General features: G+C 32.4%; 1 protein-coding gene across 1 annotated transcript in view; it reads right to left on the bottom strand.

Annotated features, from left to right (window-relative positions):
- LOC138710776 (RNA-binding protein RO60) overlaps positions 1-19,545 on the bottom strand; it is a 47,836-nt gene that overhangs the window by 8,159 nt on the left and 20,132 nt on the right. The window contains exons 6-10 of the mRNA XM_069841881.1: positions 16,744-16,949; positions 13,004-13,115; positions 11,742-11,984; positions 10,190-10,359; positions 2,511-9,193 (exon numbers count right to left, since the gene is read on the bottom strand). Of these exons, the coding sequence (XP_069697982.1) occupies positions 9,061-9,193; positions 10,190-10,359; positions 11,742-11,984; positions 13,004-13,115; positions 16,744-16,949 (864 nt within the window). The 3' untranslated portion in view covers positions 2,511-9,060. The remainder of the gene's footprint in view (positions 1-2,510; positions 9,194-10,189; positions 10,360-11,741; positions 11,985-13,003; positions 13,116-16,743; positions 16,950-19,545) is intronic.

Raw genomic sequence — 19,545 nt, 5'->3', positions numbered from 1 at the left:
AATAAAAAGACAAAACACTTCATGCATAAGCCTTAATAGTTCTAAGGTAAATTGAACACTGTTTTGTATAAATATTATTATTTTTTCCAAGTTCCGTAATTTCCAGGCTTTCTTCGTAGCTTTTGTGTATGTTCAAACTTAGGCCTATCATCTTAGGACTCTCTTCTACATACCACCAACCATACCAGTATTTTCTAAATCTGTGTATGTGGTAAACTACTTCTACCTGCTTAAGAGCTCTTCCACTCTTCTTCCCTATTTTTTAACGTTCTTTGGAATAGTCAAAAAGAACACAACTATACAATGATGATTTTAATGAAATAATAATTATTCAATAATATTACATTATTAAGCCACAAAGAATACTCTGTTCACTTTTTATTCATTATATTCACAAGGATTTTGTTTTTGGTTTGTTGCTAAACTTTCGCACCCTTAACTTTATTTTTTATAGAAATGGGTGACTTCTAGCTAATGAAAAAGTACACCACCAACGAACCTAAGAAATTAAAATATAATTAAAAAAAAAACACACACACACAACCATAATTGTCCTTTGAACTATTATTTTAATTTTTCTGCATTTCTTAATCATACTCATGCTTTTATAGAAACTAAAATCGCAAATACCTGAAGTGTTAAAAAAAATGTATGTGCACCATATACCAAAATGTAATTATAACAAAAAGATAAACTAAGCTACATCAGGAACCATCATTGGGCAATATTAATAAATTTCGTCCTAAAATAATTAGCCAATATTTAGGGGGCAACACTGGAGCTGTGGAAGTGGAACTGTACATATGTGAACATTTCTATAACACCATTTCTTAAAGACCCTGGTTTACTGCTTCCTATAGAGTTCTAGGAACTTAAAATCATTGCAATAAGTTCATATTTTCCTTATAAACAGAACAATAACAGAAACAGAGAAATATTAATTCATTCATAGTGTTCTGTACAAGGGCAAGTTTTTCACTGCAAACCCAGCATTCTCCATTTTTCCCTATTTTCCACCTTTCTCTTGGATTACGCATATGATCTTAGAGAAATGTTGTTCTTGTTATTTAGTTAACTGTTTGAAGACAGGTTGGAACCTCATAAGTGACACCAATAAGATATTGCTTATGAGGCAACTAAGCCAGAATAAAATGGGGAAGGTAGAGAAACACGTAGCATAAAAAATGTTAAGCAGAACAAAGGTGTACCAAATAAAAAGCTAAGACACAATATAAAGTTAAAAAAAAATATATCATACAGTATTTTTATGCACAAGAAATATTTACTACAGCGCCCATTTTACAAGGAAATTCGCAAAAATATTACTACGTTTAATATATTTTGCATGGATGTAGTTACAATGATTCTCTAAAATACATATACAACTGCCAGAACATTTTCAAGTATTGAAAGATTTTAGGTACTGTAAAAAAATTAATAACCTTGATAATTTTCATATCATTTCAAAGCCCAAAGAAAGCCCACTTCTAATAATCAATTTCATTTGCTGGCAATCTATTTTTCATTCCAATTTTTATGAAGTTAATGGTTAAGCCAATATATAAAAATTCCTACAACTCACTCTTTATCTTGCTTCCTTTAGCGAGCATAAAACAAACTATTTTATACAGCCCTCCAAGCACTCAAAACAACGTAGAAGTAAATGAACAGTAATTGTTTGGTAGTTTCAGTTTACCAGAAGGATATTCAGCCCCAGTATATAATAATAATGTCTATACTTGTATGCCTTGGAACACTGTGTGAATTTTTAAAGACTGTAATAATGTGACAGAGGTCAAGTTAGATGACAGTGTTAGATATTTGCATGTTCCTCTGGAAACTTAAGAGTCTTATATCTATAGAACAATAACAAACCACAAAAAAATTAACATAGAGTTCATTATTCTCCTCATCTAAGAATTATGAAATTTCCTATAACCCTGTTATTAATCAATATCCATATTTTCCACTACCATCTTTAGTATGAGATTGTAGTACTGTGAATTCACACAAAAAGCGAAACGTGCAAATATATGAAGTGAAAATCATATAGTGTTTCAAGTATTTGTATCCTATCTGAACTACTGATGCAGCTTCCTATTCAGCTGCCATGAACAGCTCGAGACTTTATTGAATCGATCTGAAGTATTGTATTTGCTAATGGTACAAATTACATCTCAGAAACGAAAGTCATTCCTTACTTCCAAGATGTAAAATAACTAACTTAGAGCAGCTGTCAAACCATCCAAAAATTCTGAAGTGGCGCACAGCTACTCTAATTACTTTTTTAATGCAGTAAAATATATCATTTGTGATATCTACTTAGAGCCTATTTCTTTACAGGTCTGATTTGAATTTCTGTACAAATGACAATTTACAATCTGCTAACCTTATAAATTCTTAACAGATGGGAGCACCTTATCATGTCTCACAAGTTCTGCAAGAGCATGCCAAAAAAAAAAAAAAAAGAAACAACAGTATTTGTTTCGAATAGCCTTACAAAAACTCACCAAGATGTGGTCCTGGACGGAAACTGGGAAACTCCACTGAACCGGAGGTTAAAGAAAATCAACAGGATACAGCTTCATGTGGAGTTCAACTTCAGAGGGTTAGAAATTTGACAATGTTGCAATAAACCCATTTGAGAGTACACACACTGTATCACAAGGCTAAAAGAGTTTCTTGTAAGACTATTACTATATCTGATGATACAACGTAATTTACACAATCAAGAAACCAGTCCATGCTGTTATTCTTGGTTAAGATGTCTTGTGCCATAATCATCTTCAATATAAAGCTTCTGAACACTGAATGGTTATATGAATATATAGATATATATCAATTTGTTTTAACCGTTTCCAGTAAAACGATATTGGACAATACTCTTAATATTTCATTTTTATCCAGTTTTGAATTTTAATGGCAGAGTATTGTATCACCATGGTGCATGTTCTGATCTGTGAACCACTATCCTTATTTCAATCTTACGATGTAGTCTAAAAACCATGCTGACTTACAGATGTGATCATGTTTGATTACACTTATTCACGTGAGTCAAAATTTACAACGAGAAGTTGCTATTTCTTGGACACTGTTTATTTCAGACTTCTTGCGAACTTAGAACAAATTTCACTAACACAATTCACTGACACAGTAACTAGAGGTTTCTTCAAGTGGCCAATCGATGAAAGAGTATCGTAATGTTCCTGTTAAATCAACAGCATAATTGAAGTTCCTTGTTAAATAATCATTACAACATAAGTTTCTAATAAATGTTAACCCTTTCGCTACTATTTAACATCATTAACCTACAGCATCTACAAACATCAATCTTTTAAGTCTACATCATTATTCGACACTTCCCAGATCGATCATATTCATTGGAATGCACATATTCCTAATTTTACTTTCATAAAAGTCAATTAAACAAAATAAGCTTCTTTTCTTATTTAGGATGTGCCACCAATAATTCTCTGTGCACAATGCAACACTGGAGTCATATTGTTGGACGTAAACTAAACAGTAAACCATAAATCCACCTCACCACATCCTTTTTGTTTTCTTTGCATATGATAAAAAAATATATAATTACATGACTCCAAAACAATTAATGTAAAACTTAAATCTTTAAAATTCATGTTTTTATATATGCAATATAAATGCAATAAATATGTGCGATACAAAATGAATTAATATTTCAGACAGAAACAGTGCAAAATATTTAGTCTACATAGGGCCGCTTCAAATACCGAAAAATGAAATTGATGTAATATTTACAAGTAACACAATTTCTTGTACCAACATTAATCATGGACTGAAAGATAAATTATGATTAACAGTAGAACACATCCACACACTTTTAAATGCTTTCAAATACAAACAAAATATTTATGTACTTCCATGTTTTATGCCAGATTAAGTTAATTATCTTATTTGGCAAATATTAGATAGTTTTAACAGGTAAGTACTTACGTTTTTCTAGATTAAGAAATATTCATTTTTTTAATTTGAAAGGCCCTTCTGTAAGGAAAATCAAATCTTCCACACTAATAATAATAGTACATTCATATTGTTAGGCTCTATATATGCAAAAGTGATAGATATATTTCTAATTATTACTTTCAGGTTTCAAACAACATAATTCTTTTCAAAGAATATTCCAATTTCCCGACAGTCTCACTATCCCAAAGCTTCACTAACACAGCGTTTTCATTTCCAACATAAACTAGAGAATTAAAAAAAATAAAGCAAATTGTTGCAATTTCATTAGTAAATTAGCAAAATCGGAGGCATAAATTTGCTAACAAAAGCTCAGACATATTTTTAAAGATTCAGAATGATAGGTTATGTTAAGTAAGGTGGCTTTAAGATTTAGTCTTATTTGCAAGTTTTGGCATTTCTTAAATGTACAGGGAAGTTCACTTAATATGCTCGACTTTGATGTTTTAAAGATTAAGCAAACTGGATTAAATTATAGATCAATATATTTTCCAGTTGCAACAATTGAAAAACGCTGTTCTAACTACACACTATATACTAATAAAGTCCACTTGGATACACCTATCCTGAAAAAACATGACAAAAATTCTTATAAGAAAATGTTTACAATTCTCTTTGTATGCAGTTCAGTAAATCTTTCCCTCAAATCCAAGAAATAAGGACAAAAAAGTTGTGTGAAGATATATGTGCAAATGACAGATATATCACACACCAATTCTAAAAACAAAAATATTATCTACATAATTTTGAAACAGAGTCCTTTAAATTTGAAAATTTGCCACTTATATGGACATTGGTTGCTGAACAGTGTTCATAAATAGAAATTCTCAAAAAACTGAACACGACTTTCGTAGTATGATTAAATTGTAAAAGTGTATAAAATATAACATTTTTATGGAATTATTCTGTGAGTTTTTAAAACCTGAAGAGCCCTCAGACAAACATTCGTTCCATAGAAAAAACTGGAGATGTCACAGTTACATAACTATAGTAATATTAGTAAAAGTAACAAGAAACAATCTTACAATATTATATCGGAAAAAGAAAGAACCTTGCTATAATGTTCAACCAAAACAGACAGAATGAAAATACACCACTAGGACTAGAATAAGTATAAAAATTGACTGTCATAATGTAACATGAACAAAACTGCAAACCGGAGACATATTAGACACAAATAGCTAGCAAGTTCTTATGCATTCAAGGTAAATATCAAATCAAATATTTTCTTTTTTGACGTGAATATGTCTATGCTTTTGGTCTGAGGTGTAGGTAGCAGTATGAAAATGACAAACACTTTTTGACAAGCTGTGGTCAACAGTTATATCTCAGAAGCTATACAACCTAGAGCTAAGTGACATAAATCATCATGTAGAGGACATAATTAATTATCCACAATCAATCAATCAATCAATCAATCAAATCAATCAATCAATCAATCAATCAATCTTCTTAATGTATCCAGCTGTTTGCTGACAACATGAAGTCCACTATAGTCCATTGTAGTCTATTCAGTTTTTGTTTTTCACGAGAAATGAAGGGTATTTTGATTGGTGTAATTATGCACAAGATAACATAACAATAATATCTGCTGATGACGTCATCACAGCGCAAGGGAATACAAAAAGGCACCAATTGCAGCACTAGTTTTAGTATCGGCTGTAACTTCAGTCCGAGTGGACACATTTAAATAATTGAGGTGTCATTTGAAAGGGAATTAAGAGTTCTTTAAGGCATAACAGATTGCTGTACAGTGTCATTTAAAACAAGCGAATGGTGCGCGTGTAAACTGAAATTTGGCAACAAAATTTCAAAATATCGAAGACTCACTCAAAAAGCCAAGACAAAATTGATGAAAGGGCATCAGGATAATAGAGGCATTGATAGGATTGATGACAGCGAGACGAGGTCGAGGATTCTTCATAGATTACTGACATTCGTCTTATGGTTAGGGAAAATCTCGGAAAAAACCCAACCAGGTAATCAACCCAAGTGGGTATCCAACCCACATCCGAGTGCAACTCCAGATCGGCAGGCAAGCGCCTCAGCCAAGTGAGCTATGCCGATGGCTAAAAGCAATGCTCAATGTTGTAGAGATTATAGTGCATGCCTTAAAGCTGAGCATCAGAATGGACAAGATGCGCAAAGCACGAGTGCAGTGCTTCTGCATTTGTTGTGTCTGATATCGGCATTAAAAGGTGTCATGAAGTACAAGAGCAACCTGACAACAATCCTTGTGCCTAGAAGTAATGCAAAGCTCAAAATAAATTAGTATTCATGCCTAAAACACTCGTGGTAGTATCCAATACAGTCTAATCCCATATTTTTTGTTTACTTTCTTGATTCGGTACTTTTTCACCACATCACGTGGCTTTTATTTTTACTGTGGCAGAATTTTTTTTTCATCCAATGGTGGGTACTTGACTTCGTGTCATTCATCCAAACATCTCCCTCTAGGATACTACAGTTGTAGACTTTTTTTTGTCATTGTAGTATTGCTCTTTGTGTGCCTTAGAAGACGATCAACATAGCAATGAATGATGATTATTAGTGAAATTAGTGGTAAGAGAAACTGTGAAAACTTATCACCAAGCACTCTCTTAGGCCACCACAAATTCTACTTGGACTCACCAGGATACGAACCTGTGTCACCAATCTGGAAAGCTGATGCTCTAGCTATTTGGTTAATAGTGTGCCTATTGTAGTAGAAATATAAATATGTCCAATCGCTAATAATTATTTAAGGTGGGTTGTTATGAACAAATAAATGAATTGCTGAAGCTAATTGCTTAGTTTCGTAAATTACACATACAATCACTGTCAAAACACACGTCAATATAATAATTTCATGACTATATTATGAACAAAGTAATGACATATGGAAGACAAACTTTAACCGAGAAATAATAAATTAACAAGATCATTGTTGATTTATGAGTGTAATTAAATGCTATCATTGCTGTATTCGGTAAAGTACAAATATTTTGATGCAAATTCGGAATGTGTACTGAAAAATACCAATATAGAAGTATATTAGTATATTTCTGCTGTGAAAGGTACATGCATATATGTAGGACTACAACTGTGTGAAGTTAAGACGACATATTAACATTCTGTAAATCAACTGATTCTATCAGCTTCACACTTAAACTATTAAGATAATGTGAATTAATCATAATTTTTTCAGGCAGTAATAAAAAGTTCTAAAACTGCTGGGTTTCTATTTATTTGCTTTTGCTCATATTTAGAAACTTCAATGTAAGCAAACAGAAATTAAGAAAACAGTAATGGATTTTGGATACTAAGCATTTATTTTTGTATAGGAATATATATACTAGATTATAAAAAAATTCAACAGTATGACCTTTATATCCAAATGAGTCAAGTAACATCTTAGGTTTCAATAAAGCTATAAATGATGGGAGGATAATATTAAAATGGATTTGAGGGAGATGGGATATGATTGTAGAGACTGAATTATCAGGATAGGGACCGATGATGGGCTTATGTCAGGGCAGCAATGAACCTCCAGGTTCCTTAAAGCCATAAGTAAGTAAATATTATTGTTACTATTGAGTTCCCTATTAATTGCTAGTGGTGGTGACAAATTTTAATGACATGTCCCAACTTTCAATCTGTCCTTTCTGGTCCAGTGGAACAATTATTTTAATAAACCTGATATTATGAAACAATATTTATGTTTCAGGTTAAACTTTAATATCATTCACGATTCTCCATAAGATGAGAAATTTGACTGTATTTTCATATACTCTGGTGAGTAAAGCCAGGAAAAATTACAACTCTCATCAATATATGTAGTGAAGTTTACTATTTACAGTTCTTGTAAGGTAACTGCAAAGTTTTAAATGTAACGTTTTGAAGTGCAATTACAGCAAAATTAAAACGCACATATTTTGAAATGGATAAGATTTATGTCAAATTATACACATACTGTCATTATATATTTCACACAGTAATTAATGCACTCAATATTTTATGTACATATGCGTCAAAATTATATCTGTAATCTATGTCTTCCAATCAACTTCCATTTGCAAAATTATATGAAAGTTAAATTACCCCTGCAGATGAAAGAAGTCTTAGATGTTTATATCTTCTCCAAAATTTGAGAGATAGTTTACTCTAAGGAATAATGTCTTAAAGCAGCGTCAAACAGGTTACAGGTTTTCGAAGAGAAATATTCGAGATGTTTATATGTGCACATAAACACATAAAATAGCAGTATGAAAAGAATCATTTCTGAATGTCAAAGTTCACAACACTTTTACCAATATATTATGTCTATTAATGATAGAAAGAAGAATATAATTTTCTGATTATTCATTTTTTTTTTGACAGATAGACAAGTACGTTTTGAATAATCTAGTAAATGCATAAAAGCATTATCCTACCTTCCTAATTAATTCTTATATGGCAAAGGCAATAAAAATAATGCTTCTGAGACAAATTTATTACTGTATTGTAAAAATAAATACTACATATATTGCAATCAATTAGTTTCAATGAATTTAATATGTGGACTAAAGTTGGAAAAAATGACATTCTTTAGATTAGACAGATGAATAAAATGGCAGGTACGAAATGACAACGATGTTATTGGTTGCTAAATGTCCCTTGTAGTTTCAGCGACAGAGAGAATGTAAAATTAGTCATCTTATGGAATATATGGATTAAGGAATTTTTAAAATAGATGTCCTGTCCACAATACTGCAATGGGTATTGAAAGTCTGAACATAAATATTTATTACATATCAGATTTTTTACATTTTGATCTGTGTTGTTCCACTGTATGTTATTAGTCTTAATTTTAAATAGCAAGGTTATATGGATAGTGTTATGAAATGTCAACAAAATTTGATCCTATGACTTAAAATTCTTACATTTCTAATATATCTCTTCTGGCATCTTCTGTTTTAAAAAATGAAACAGAAAAGAGAAACTTGCTTTGGTTGAAGGTGTAACGAAAGGGTTAAAAGTACGTGACACAATGAGTATCACGTGTCCAGTCTCTTCTCAAGTATGCTAGACATCAACTTGTATTTAGAATGCTCCCCTGGAGAATGCTTCAATCACACGTGGAACCTGGGCATCAAAGCCTGCAATGTCAAGCATTCCTGGTTCACTTGGACAAGCCACGACAAACTTGGCAACACTCAATCCACAGGTCACCATCCTAAGGAAAGGAAACAACAATGAATAGTAAAATACGAAACGTACTCATTATTACAGTAGTTATTTAGAAATATTGGTTTCTGGCTTGCAAATATTGGTTTTTGGCTTACAGACTGAGTGAAGCTGTATGGAAAATATTTAACTACAGGGTGAATCATAAGTAATGTAATTAATTTCAGGGTGTTATTCTTTGAGATATTTCAAACAAAAAGGTTTAATACAATTTTGCTCGTTCTTGCTTCATTTTCAATTGCTTTATATGAAATATTTCATAGCGTGTTTTGGAAAAGCCATTGATTTAATTCCCAATATACTCAGTCAATTTAAGACAGCAGTGTATTACGATAATAAATGATTTAAGGATTTAAATAACACATTTTAAGAAAAGGAAAGATAAGAACTTTCACTTTTTCTTACATCAGTAATTAAGGAATGAATGTCAAATTATTGTAGTTCATGAATAATCCAATTTAAACTAAAATTTGCGTAGCTTAACTACAAATAAATAAATAAAAAAAGGAAAAAAAAAAAAATAAGAAAAGAAAGAAAACACTCTCATAGGCACTCACCTTGACATGGTGATAGCAGGTACTTAAATCTGTTCAAGTAAACAAATAAACTAAGAAGTGTCTACAGAAGCTGCAGTAAAACCAATGCAGCCCCATTCTTTTTTACTGTACCCTCTAGATTTTCAATTTTCTTAAAATAATACATGCAGAGCTATAGGGGCACAACAAATCAAATACCGTATTTATCAGAATATAAGTCACATCTGCATTTTTGGTTTATTTTAATTTATTTAGGTCTGCATTTATCAAGTATTCGTACACGATTTAAAGCTGCAGGCATATTTCGTCAGTCTTAATGCAGTAAAAGGGCGACTTATATTCAAGTAAATACGGTAGTCTATACACTGATAATGACACAAAGCTATTCTATTGTAAACTGTAGCATCAAATTTGACTTTCCAAATGTTAGATTTCACTGAATGACTCACTTGGCATTGGGAAGGTTGAGAGCAGTGCGATATTGTTGTAGAGCCTTGACAGCTTTCAATTTCCCTTGCTTCACTTGAGTGTCTGTCAATATGATAAACACATCCACTGGCTTTTTCACTTTTTTAGCCCACAACAGTGGTTGTGTCAAATCAACAGGACCATTTGGAATCTACATAAAAAAAACACACACAATTTTAACAATACAACTCCTAGAAAGAAATAACTATGAGTTTAAAGAAGATTCTTTTCAACTTAAAAGATATCAAGCTTCACTGGGCATCACAGTGCTACAAACTCACAAAGTTTGATTACATTATTAGATCACATATTTATTACTTATTGCATGCAACGAAATATATAATTGTTAGTATATAATTCTTGAAACTAATGTATATTTAGATTACTTAATTATTTATCATACATGAAATAAATTCAATATGTTTGTTCCAGCACAGTTCAGATACAATTCTGAACTGTCTGCTCATGCGCAGTAGCTCAATATGTGTTTCAACAAGATTAGAACTGATTCTAAACCGATACTGAACTTCCAGTTCCCTGTTCCAACGTGCTTTAGAACTCATTTGGAATGAGTGAAATTGGTTCTCAATTAAGGCCAAGAACTAGGAATTCTGAACTGCTGACGCATGTGCAGATGGTTTAATCTGAAGTCACGGTTAAAATGCTTCGAGACTAGGCAGGTTAGAATAAAAATAAAAGTCCATCATGAATGATGTGGAAGGTGATATATTTTATGAAGAATTAAGTTCGGAAGATGAATATAATTTTAATACGAGAAGAAACTCCGAAGGCTGTGAAAAAAAAAAAGAGTTCAAGAAATATTCCAACAATGTAAAATCTCGAACTAGGTCTGACACTGTACACAACTGGCGCATGCGTTGAAAAAAGTTAGGTATTGATTCAGAACGCGTTCGGAATTGCTTGCTAGAACAAACCTAATATAACAATAATAACAAGTAACAACTTCAACTTTCCGACAATATTTCTGTCTTTAAACTTAACATTATCTAACTTTAAATGACATATTGAATGGTCCGATAAGCTCATGTGAAAGTATATAAGTTACATTATGGCCATCCAAGCTTATCATATACAAAGTTTTATTAGATTACATAGTAATTACTACTTTGTATATGATAAGCTTGGATGGCCACAACGTAACTTATATACTATATTATCCAACTTGATATGATCCAACAATAACAATATATTGTAACACTAGAAACTTTTAGAATTGTTACTTTGGAGAAGGATAGAAAGGAATACATTTAAATGGTTTTCTGATAAATAATAAAAGATCAGATAAAACTGTATATGCAAAATAAAAAATTGCAACAATATTATAAAGTAGGTAAGACATGGTAAAGAGCTTCTGTGCTTACTAAACTAAATACTTAATTTGAAATTAAATAATAATAATAATAATAATAATAATAATAATAATAATAATAATAATAATAATAATATTACTATAATTATAATTATTACTATTATTCTAGGAATGCAAAGAACCCAAGAAATAAAACTGTTTACCTCTTTAAGTTTATCTTGTGCTTCTTGCATCGAGACCCTCTTGTCCAATTCGACTGGCTGCATTGAGCCTTCTGTGCCAAATGCCACCACTGTCACATCTCTTTCTGCTTTCACAAGACAAAGAGTTATGAGGGTTGCTGCTTGTGCTGGAGAAACGTTGATACAATGCCAACATTTTCCATGCACCATCTGGCTCCTGACGTCAATTGCCACCAGGTAGCGCATTCCTGTAGGTACTAGCAACTAAAAGAAAAATATACAAAGTTATACCCTGTTCTCAGGATCTTGTCAATTTATTCTAACGTAACACAATCTTCGATTTCTTTTTCTGCAATTGTAATTTGATTTTTCTTTTGGTTCTGTATAATGCAATTTTTCATTTGGAGAATAAACTTGTATTTCCTACTATTACAATCCTTCTGGACACTTCATTTAATAGTCTTTTTCATGTGAATTGTTTATCCATCTTGCTGCTGTTGATCTTTCTAGTAGTCATGCCTTACTAGTCTCAAACCAGAATAGAATTCTGAATTGTCTGTTTACTTTAAATTAACTGGTAAGTTAACGAATACTATATGGGTATGTTTGCTTTTTGGCATTCATTTGAAAAACTTGAAACACTAAATATTGTCATTACTTTGCTATGGAATATAAAATCATTTTTTTTTTTTTTTTTTTTTTTTTTAGTTTTTCTAGTGGGTTATTTTATGATGCTGTATCAACATCTCAGGTTATTTAGCATCTAACTGAAATGAAGGTGATAATGCTGGTGAAATGAGTCCGGGTCCAGCACCGAAAGTTACCCAGCATTTGTTCATATTGGGTTGAGGGAAAACCTGGAAAAAACCTCAACCAGATAGCTTGCCTGGTCGAACCCAGGCCACCTGGTTTCGCGGCCGGACGCGCTAACCTTTACTCCACAGGTGTGGACTGTCTCTTCTATATCACTATTTAAAGTTTTCAATAAGTTCGGCTAAATCACACAATAGATATATACTGTTGTAAAATTAAAATACAAAGAAGCTGTAAACCAACTCAAAATCAGGACATCTTACCATCCCAAATAAATTTGTCACGACACCGGGCCAGTGGACACAAAAGCAGTGACAATTCCGGAAAACCAGGATGTATGGCAACCCTGATTATAAGACTACAATATTATATATCCAACTAAAAATGCCAAATTTCTACGGAAAATAAAATCCATGCATGTTCCCTATTGTTAAGGTTAACACTCATTCTCACGAAAGTTTCAAACTTACTGTGAACGTAGACATCAACAGTTGATTCAGTGCTTCCACAATTTTAGGATGTGGCTGAGGTGGTGTTTTTGCTTTAGTTTCTGGTTCAGTGCTTGGCTGGATGTATGTTGGCCTGACAAAAAATAAGATTAAAGCATTACCAACAACAATCACGACTACAATAACATAGACACAGATATGGAAATATACCAAAAAGTTCAAGTTAAACATATTAGAACAATAAGAAATATACAAGCACACAATAACACACCCACAACATATACTTAATACACAATTACAATTCAATACCCATACATTATTCGACGTCATAATACATAACACGAGTATGATTTCTTCTGTTTAGGTACAATGGCCGCATACAAATCAGGTAATGAAAGAGAATCATTTCATTAGTTGCAAGGTTGTACATCATCCCTCCTGTACGATGACGACGATTTTGCATAGAACATAGAGTCTACAAAGTGTTAACACACTTTCCATAATTTAGTCTATATTTATATAAAATTCTCCAGTTCCTAAAACTGTATAGTTTGTATTTAAAATTTGGAAGTGATGTGTTAAGAAAAATCTGGAGTGTTTTAAACTACAGTTTAGTGGTTTTTTCAAGCTTGTGCAGCGGTAAATGGAATTCTGAGTTGGCAACACTTTACCAACATATCAGTTCAGTTTATTTAAAGACGTTTTGCCAGCCCATCTTCGTACAACATTCTGGTCACGAGACATAATCATATACTTTATCTTTTCGGGATTTACTTCCAAATCTATTGCTTTACTTGTTTCAAGTAAAATTTCCGTGTTTTCCCTAATCGTTTGTGGATTTTCTTCTAACATATTCACGTCATCCACAAAGACAAGAAGCTCATGTAACCCATTCAATTCCGAACTCTCTTATCCTGAACTTTCCTAATGGCATATTCTAGAGTGAAGTTAAAAAGTGAAGGTGATAGTGTATTTCCTTGCTTTAGCCCACAGTGAATTGGAAAAGCATCTGACAGAAATTGGCCTATACGAACTCTGCTGTACGTTTCACTGAGACACATTTTAATTAATTGAACTAGTTTCTTTGGAATACCAACTTCTATAAAAATATTATATAAAACTTCTCTCTTAACAGAGTCATATGCCTTTTTTAAATCTATAAATAACTGATGTACTGTACCCTTATACTCCCATTATTCTTCAATATCTCTCCAATACAAAAAATCTGATCAATAGTCGATCTATTACACCGAAAACCACACTGATGATCCCCAAAAATTTCATCTACATATGGAGTTAATCTTCTCAAAAGAATATTGGACAAAATTTTGTATGACATCAACAAAAGTGATATTCCTCGAAAGTTACTACAGTTAGTCTTGTCCCCCTTCTTAAAAACAGGTACAATTATAGACTCCTTCCATTGTTCTGGTACAATTTCCTTTTCCCAAACAGCAAGTACAAGCTTATAAATTTCGCTAGATAATGCACTTCCATCCTCTTGTATTAATTCTGCTGGAATTTGATCGATACCTGGAGACTTGTACTTTTTCAGATTTTCTATCGCAATTTCGACTTCAGAGAGTGTGGGTTCGGATATAAAGGGCTCAGCAGTTTGTATTTGAATTTCGTCCTGATCATTTCTATTTGGCCCATATACATTTAGTAGTTGCCTAAAATAGTTTGAATGAGAGTCTGCAAACAAGTCACCATTCTCATCCTTGATCACGTTTACTCTTGCCTGATATCTGTTCTTAAATTCCTTTATGCCTTTATATAAATCTCTAATGTTTTTATTCTTACTATTTGTTTCTACCTCAGTCAGTTTTTCCTTCAGAGTAATCTGTCTTTTTATTTCTAAGTGTACGACTTGCTTCCAGTCTTTCATTGAAATAGTTATCTCTATTTGCCTCAACTGGATTCTGTAAGAATTTCAATTTTGCCTGTTTCCTTCTTTCTACTACCATGCAACAATCTTCATCAAACCACGGTTTTTTTTTTTAGTTTCATAATAACCTATGCTCTACTCAGCTGCAATTTTGATACTATCTCTGACATTTTCCCACACACTATTAACATCTCTTTCTCAACTTCGTCAGGACTTACTAAAGCGGCAGACCTATTTGAAATTGCGATCTGATAATGCTGTTTAGTTTTCTCGTCCTTCAATTTCGGAATAATGAATCTTCTAATATTAACTTGTTGCTCTACTTGCTTGGCTACTGATAGTCTTTCTCTTAGTTCTCCAATTACCAAATAATAGAATTACAGACTGCTCCCCTGAAGTTTCGAATGTCTATTATACTAGTATTGTCTTCGCTTATCTATCAAGATGTGATCTATTTGGTTGTGCGTCAGTCCATCTGGAGAAATCCAAGTACATTTATGTATATCCTTATGAGGGAATGTTAAATTTTCTGATGTCGCAAAGTTGACTAACCTAACTCAACTGTCATTACTAGTTATGTGTAGGCTCTCTTTTCCAATATAGGTTTAAAAATATCCTCCCATCCTATTTTAGCGTTGAAATCCCCCAATAAAATTTTCATGTGATATCTATATAACTGATCAAAAGTATGTTCCAATTTCTCATAGAAGCTATCCTTTATATGGTCGTCTTTCTCTTCTGTAGGGGCGTGAGCATTTATAACTACGATATCGCACGTCTATCCTTAAGTACTAAATACGATAACCTGTCACTAATAAATTCGACCTTTTTTACTGCTGATGTTATTCTTTTATGAACAAAGAATCCTGTTCCTAATTGGCGCTTATTGTTTCCTTCCCCATAATACAATAAGTAATTTCACAGTATTTCCCTTAATTTACTTATTGTAGCTTTTTCGCGAATAAATTGCATTTTTGCAAAAGTATTCAAACGTTTTAAACAAAAGTAGCAAACTCCTATTTAGCATCAACCTCCATTTAAGGCAATTATTCCATGTCCACACTAAGTAGAGATTCTACTGTATGTATATTTGTATTAAAATACCACTTTCTATTTCTTTAAAATGTGTATGTTCTTACTCACTCACCAGGAATAATACATACTATATATTCACATAGAAATTTGATTCAAACTATACTTCACCATTCGGTATGAGTTAAATGTGATTAACACTGTAAAGGTTAGCTTTTTCTTCATTCCACTCATTACATTCTTTAGAGATAATGTTTATCAATACTAATGTCAGTTTAAAGAAAATTTCGTTACAACAAACTAATTTTGGGTGTCCCTTCAAATTCGTTATAACATTTTATTGTACCAAGTAAGATAAAATTTGAATTCTATGGTGTAACAGTATTTAGGTTTGCCTTAATGCCTTACTTGTTTTCGTTATAACGAAATATTTAATTTATATTTTGGGCTCCATACGATCCCTTTATAATCTACATTCATACATTAAAATAATATCATATCCTTACACTATGTTCACAAATGTTTGCTACTAAAAATTATTCCTTCCATAATGTTTGATCATGACAACATAAGCTTTTTAACAAATGTAGCAATATCTGCATTTCACTGCATACTGTAAATTATAGTAAAATATCCAAATGACGTTTGTTAGTTCAAATGGAACATTTCAGCCATTATTTAATACAAAATGTACAGTTCAGAACTCATATGTCAAGATTACTTAATAATAATGTTGTAACATGGGATATGCAATGAATTAAATTTGCAAACAAATTATTTTCTCAATATTTACATTGATAGGAGGATTTATTTTTATAAAGATAAATTTTCTTAAACATACTTAGCCAAGTTCTCATAATTGCGAAGTGTCACCAATACATGAGCTGGATGAAGATTCGATTCAGCAATTGAAGTCTGATTGTTCAAAGCATCCAAAACTTTGCTCACAAGAGGCTGATTGCCTCTCAGAAATCGCAGTCGGCCAAGTCGTTTCAAGTTCTGAAGTACCACTCCCAATGGAAGATGAGGTACCAATGCATTCCATACCTGCACACACACAAAAAAAGAAAAATTCTACATGCTGAGACTTTAAGAGGAAGGCAGAAAATAGGAAAAACTGGACTGGAGAATGCTGGTTTGCAGTGAAAGGCTATGAATGAGTATATTTATAGAAAGAAATTTTACGGTTAACACTAAAAAATAATTTTCCATGGACTAAGTACACATTTCTCATGCAATTTAATCCTTCCCGGACAGACTCTGACCAGGAAGTGTTAAAAGTAGTGGCTAAAAACACTGCACATGAAATATCAACAGTTCATATTAATTAACATCGTTTAAAACTTTTACAAATGAATTTTCTATATGTATCTCTTCTCCATCTCCAGAGAAACATTTTAGCACTTTCTTAAAGATCATATATGATTTACAGTGGACATCATGTAATCAGCTTATAGCCGGACACCCATATTAAGAAGTATCTCAACATATTTAAAAGGGACATATCACACAGTACACAACCAAGAACTTCTTTCAAGCAAACTTACATAGTGTCATGCAAAATCTTGAACATTTATGTACTAATTTCGTTTACATTCCGAAATTCAATAAATTGTAATTTCTACAACTTGGGTTGCTTAGATGCTTATAATAAGTGCAATGGTGTAGAGTTCATAGAAATGAAGTTACATATACAAAGGCAAAACATGAGGTTATAACAACCAGGAATTCAGTGTTTCAGTAAAACATATGGTAAATTTAAGCACTGAAAAAAAGCTCAAAATTAAAACTACTCTATATGCACAAAATTCCATATGGGAGACATTTATACCTGACAAAAATGTAATCCTTGATTATCTCAAATCAGCTGCTACAACATTTTTTTTGTCACCAAAATTATTTATATAAATCAAAACTTTAATGTCTCCAAATTATGCGTTATAGAGAACAAGATGATGTATGTAGTGTGTCATAGACAAGAGCACTGAAAACTTGACTGACTCATTTCTTACTGTAATAAAAATGCTAGCAGCAGTCTATCAACATTATTCATCTTCCTTTTGTTCTACAAAGCCCATAGTAATACAGAATTCGAACAACGAATAATGAATCTAATCTACAAAAGATAAACAAAATTAAACATCAATAATAAATGCTTACTTAATATTTTCCAAAACAGAATAATATAAGGGTCACTGCAATTTAAAGCAATTATTAGTTCACAGTTTTGCTACTTACATCATATGTACGAGTACAAACATACTTCGCACTTCTTTTCCAATTTACGTTATCCCTTTTCTTCAAGGGGGCCCAACTCCAGCACAAGTTCAAAATGTCTGCTACAGTTGACATGCTATAACCGAGTTCCTTATGTGTCAGAATGAAATGACAGGAAAAATCCACAAGTGGTTACAGCAAGTATATGGGAAAGATGCTGTTAGTTTTTAGTTTAGTGGGTTATTTTATGACGCTTTAACAACATCTCAGGTTATTTAGCATCTGAATGAAATGGTGGTGATAATGCTGGTGAAATGAGTCTGGGATCCTGCATCGATAGTCACCTAGCATTTGCTCTTAATGGGTTGAAGAAAAAACCCAGAAAAAACCTCAACCAAATAATTTGTCCCAACTGGGATTTGAACCCAGGCCACCTGATTTCGCGATCAGATGTGCTAACAGTTACTCCTTAGGTGTGGACAAGATGCTGTTGATTGCAGTACAATTAATCATTGGGCACAAAAAATATTGGACAAAATGGGCATGCTGATATTCATGACTCAGCTCACTGTGGGAAGCCACAGTTACATGAACTGAAGCAATTGCTGAACGCAATAACAACATGGGTTTGGTAATCAGATGTATCACTGTGAAGGAAAAGTATCTTATTCTGGTGATCAGGGAAGCAAGTGTGTGTGGCATATTTGAACAACTGCGATATCTCAAGGTCTGTAGAAAGTTGCAAAATCATGTGCCCAGATGCATGGTACGAGAAAGAGAACGAATCTTACAAAAATTGTAAAAAGAGACGAAATGCGGTTTCATTATTTCAAGCTCAAAACCAAGAGACAGTCAATGTAGTAACACCACAAAGAATCTCCAAGGAAGCAAAAATTCTAATATGCATCTTTAGTAGAGAACATCATGGCTGGAAGAACTCTTACTAGTGAACATAACACCAAAAGATGCTACCATAAATTCTGAATCATAGTGAACACACTGAAGAAACTTCGATTGAGTCATGTTCACTAAATCACCAGATGGAAGATATTCTCCTGCTTTACCAAATACAAAACCCACATTAGTGCGCTAAGGATGAAATTTCAAACCTGGGGTGGAACATTCTTCCTTATCCTTTGTACAGTCCTGATCTGACAGTATCAGATTACTATCACTTTGGAAACTGAAACTATACTCAGGACACGAAATTCTCTTGTTGATACTGTGAAGAAGGTGCAGTAGTGACTTTTACAGAGCAGGCATACATGCTCTTGTTCATAGATGGCTTATGGTTATTTTAAGTGATTTAAAGTATGTACAAAAATTGCAGCTTCTTTTTGAAAGTATATGCAAAAATAGCAGCTTCTTCCTAAAATATATATCTATACACTGTGTTAGTAGCAAAACTGTGAATTATAAATTGATT

This window comes from Periplaneta americana, chromosome 12 (assembly GCF_040183065.1).
Source record: "Periplaneta americana isolate PAMFEO1 chromosome 12, P.americana_PAMFEO1_priV1, whole genome shotgun sequence".
Taxonomy (NCBI): domain Eukaryota; kingdom Metazoa; phylum Arthropoda; class Insecta; order Blattodea; family Blattidae; genus Periplaneta; species Periplaneta americana.
This window is presented reverse-complemented; position numbering and strand designations above follow the sequence as displayed.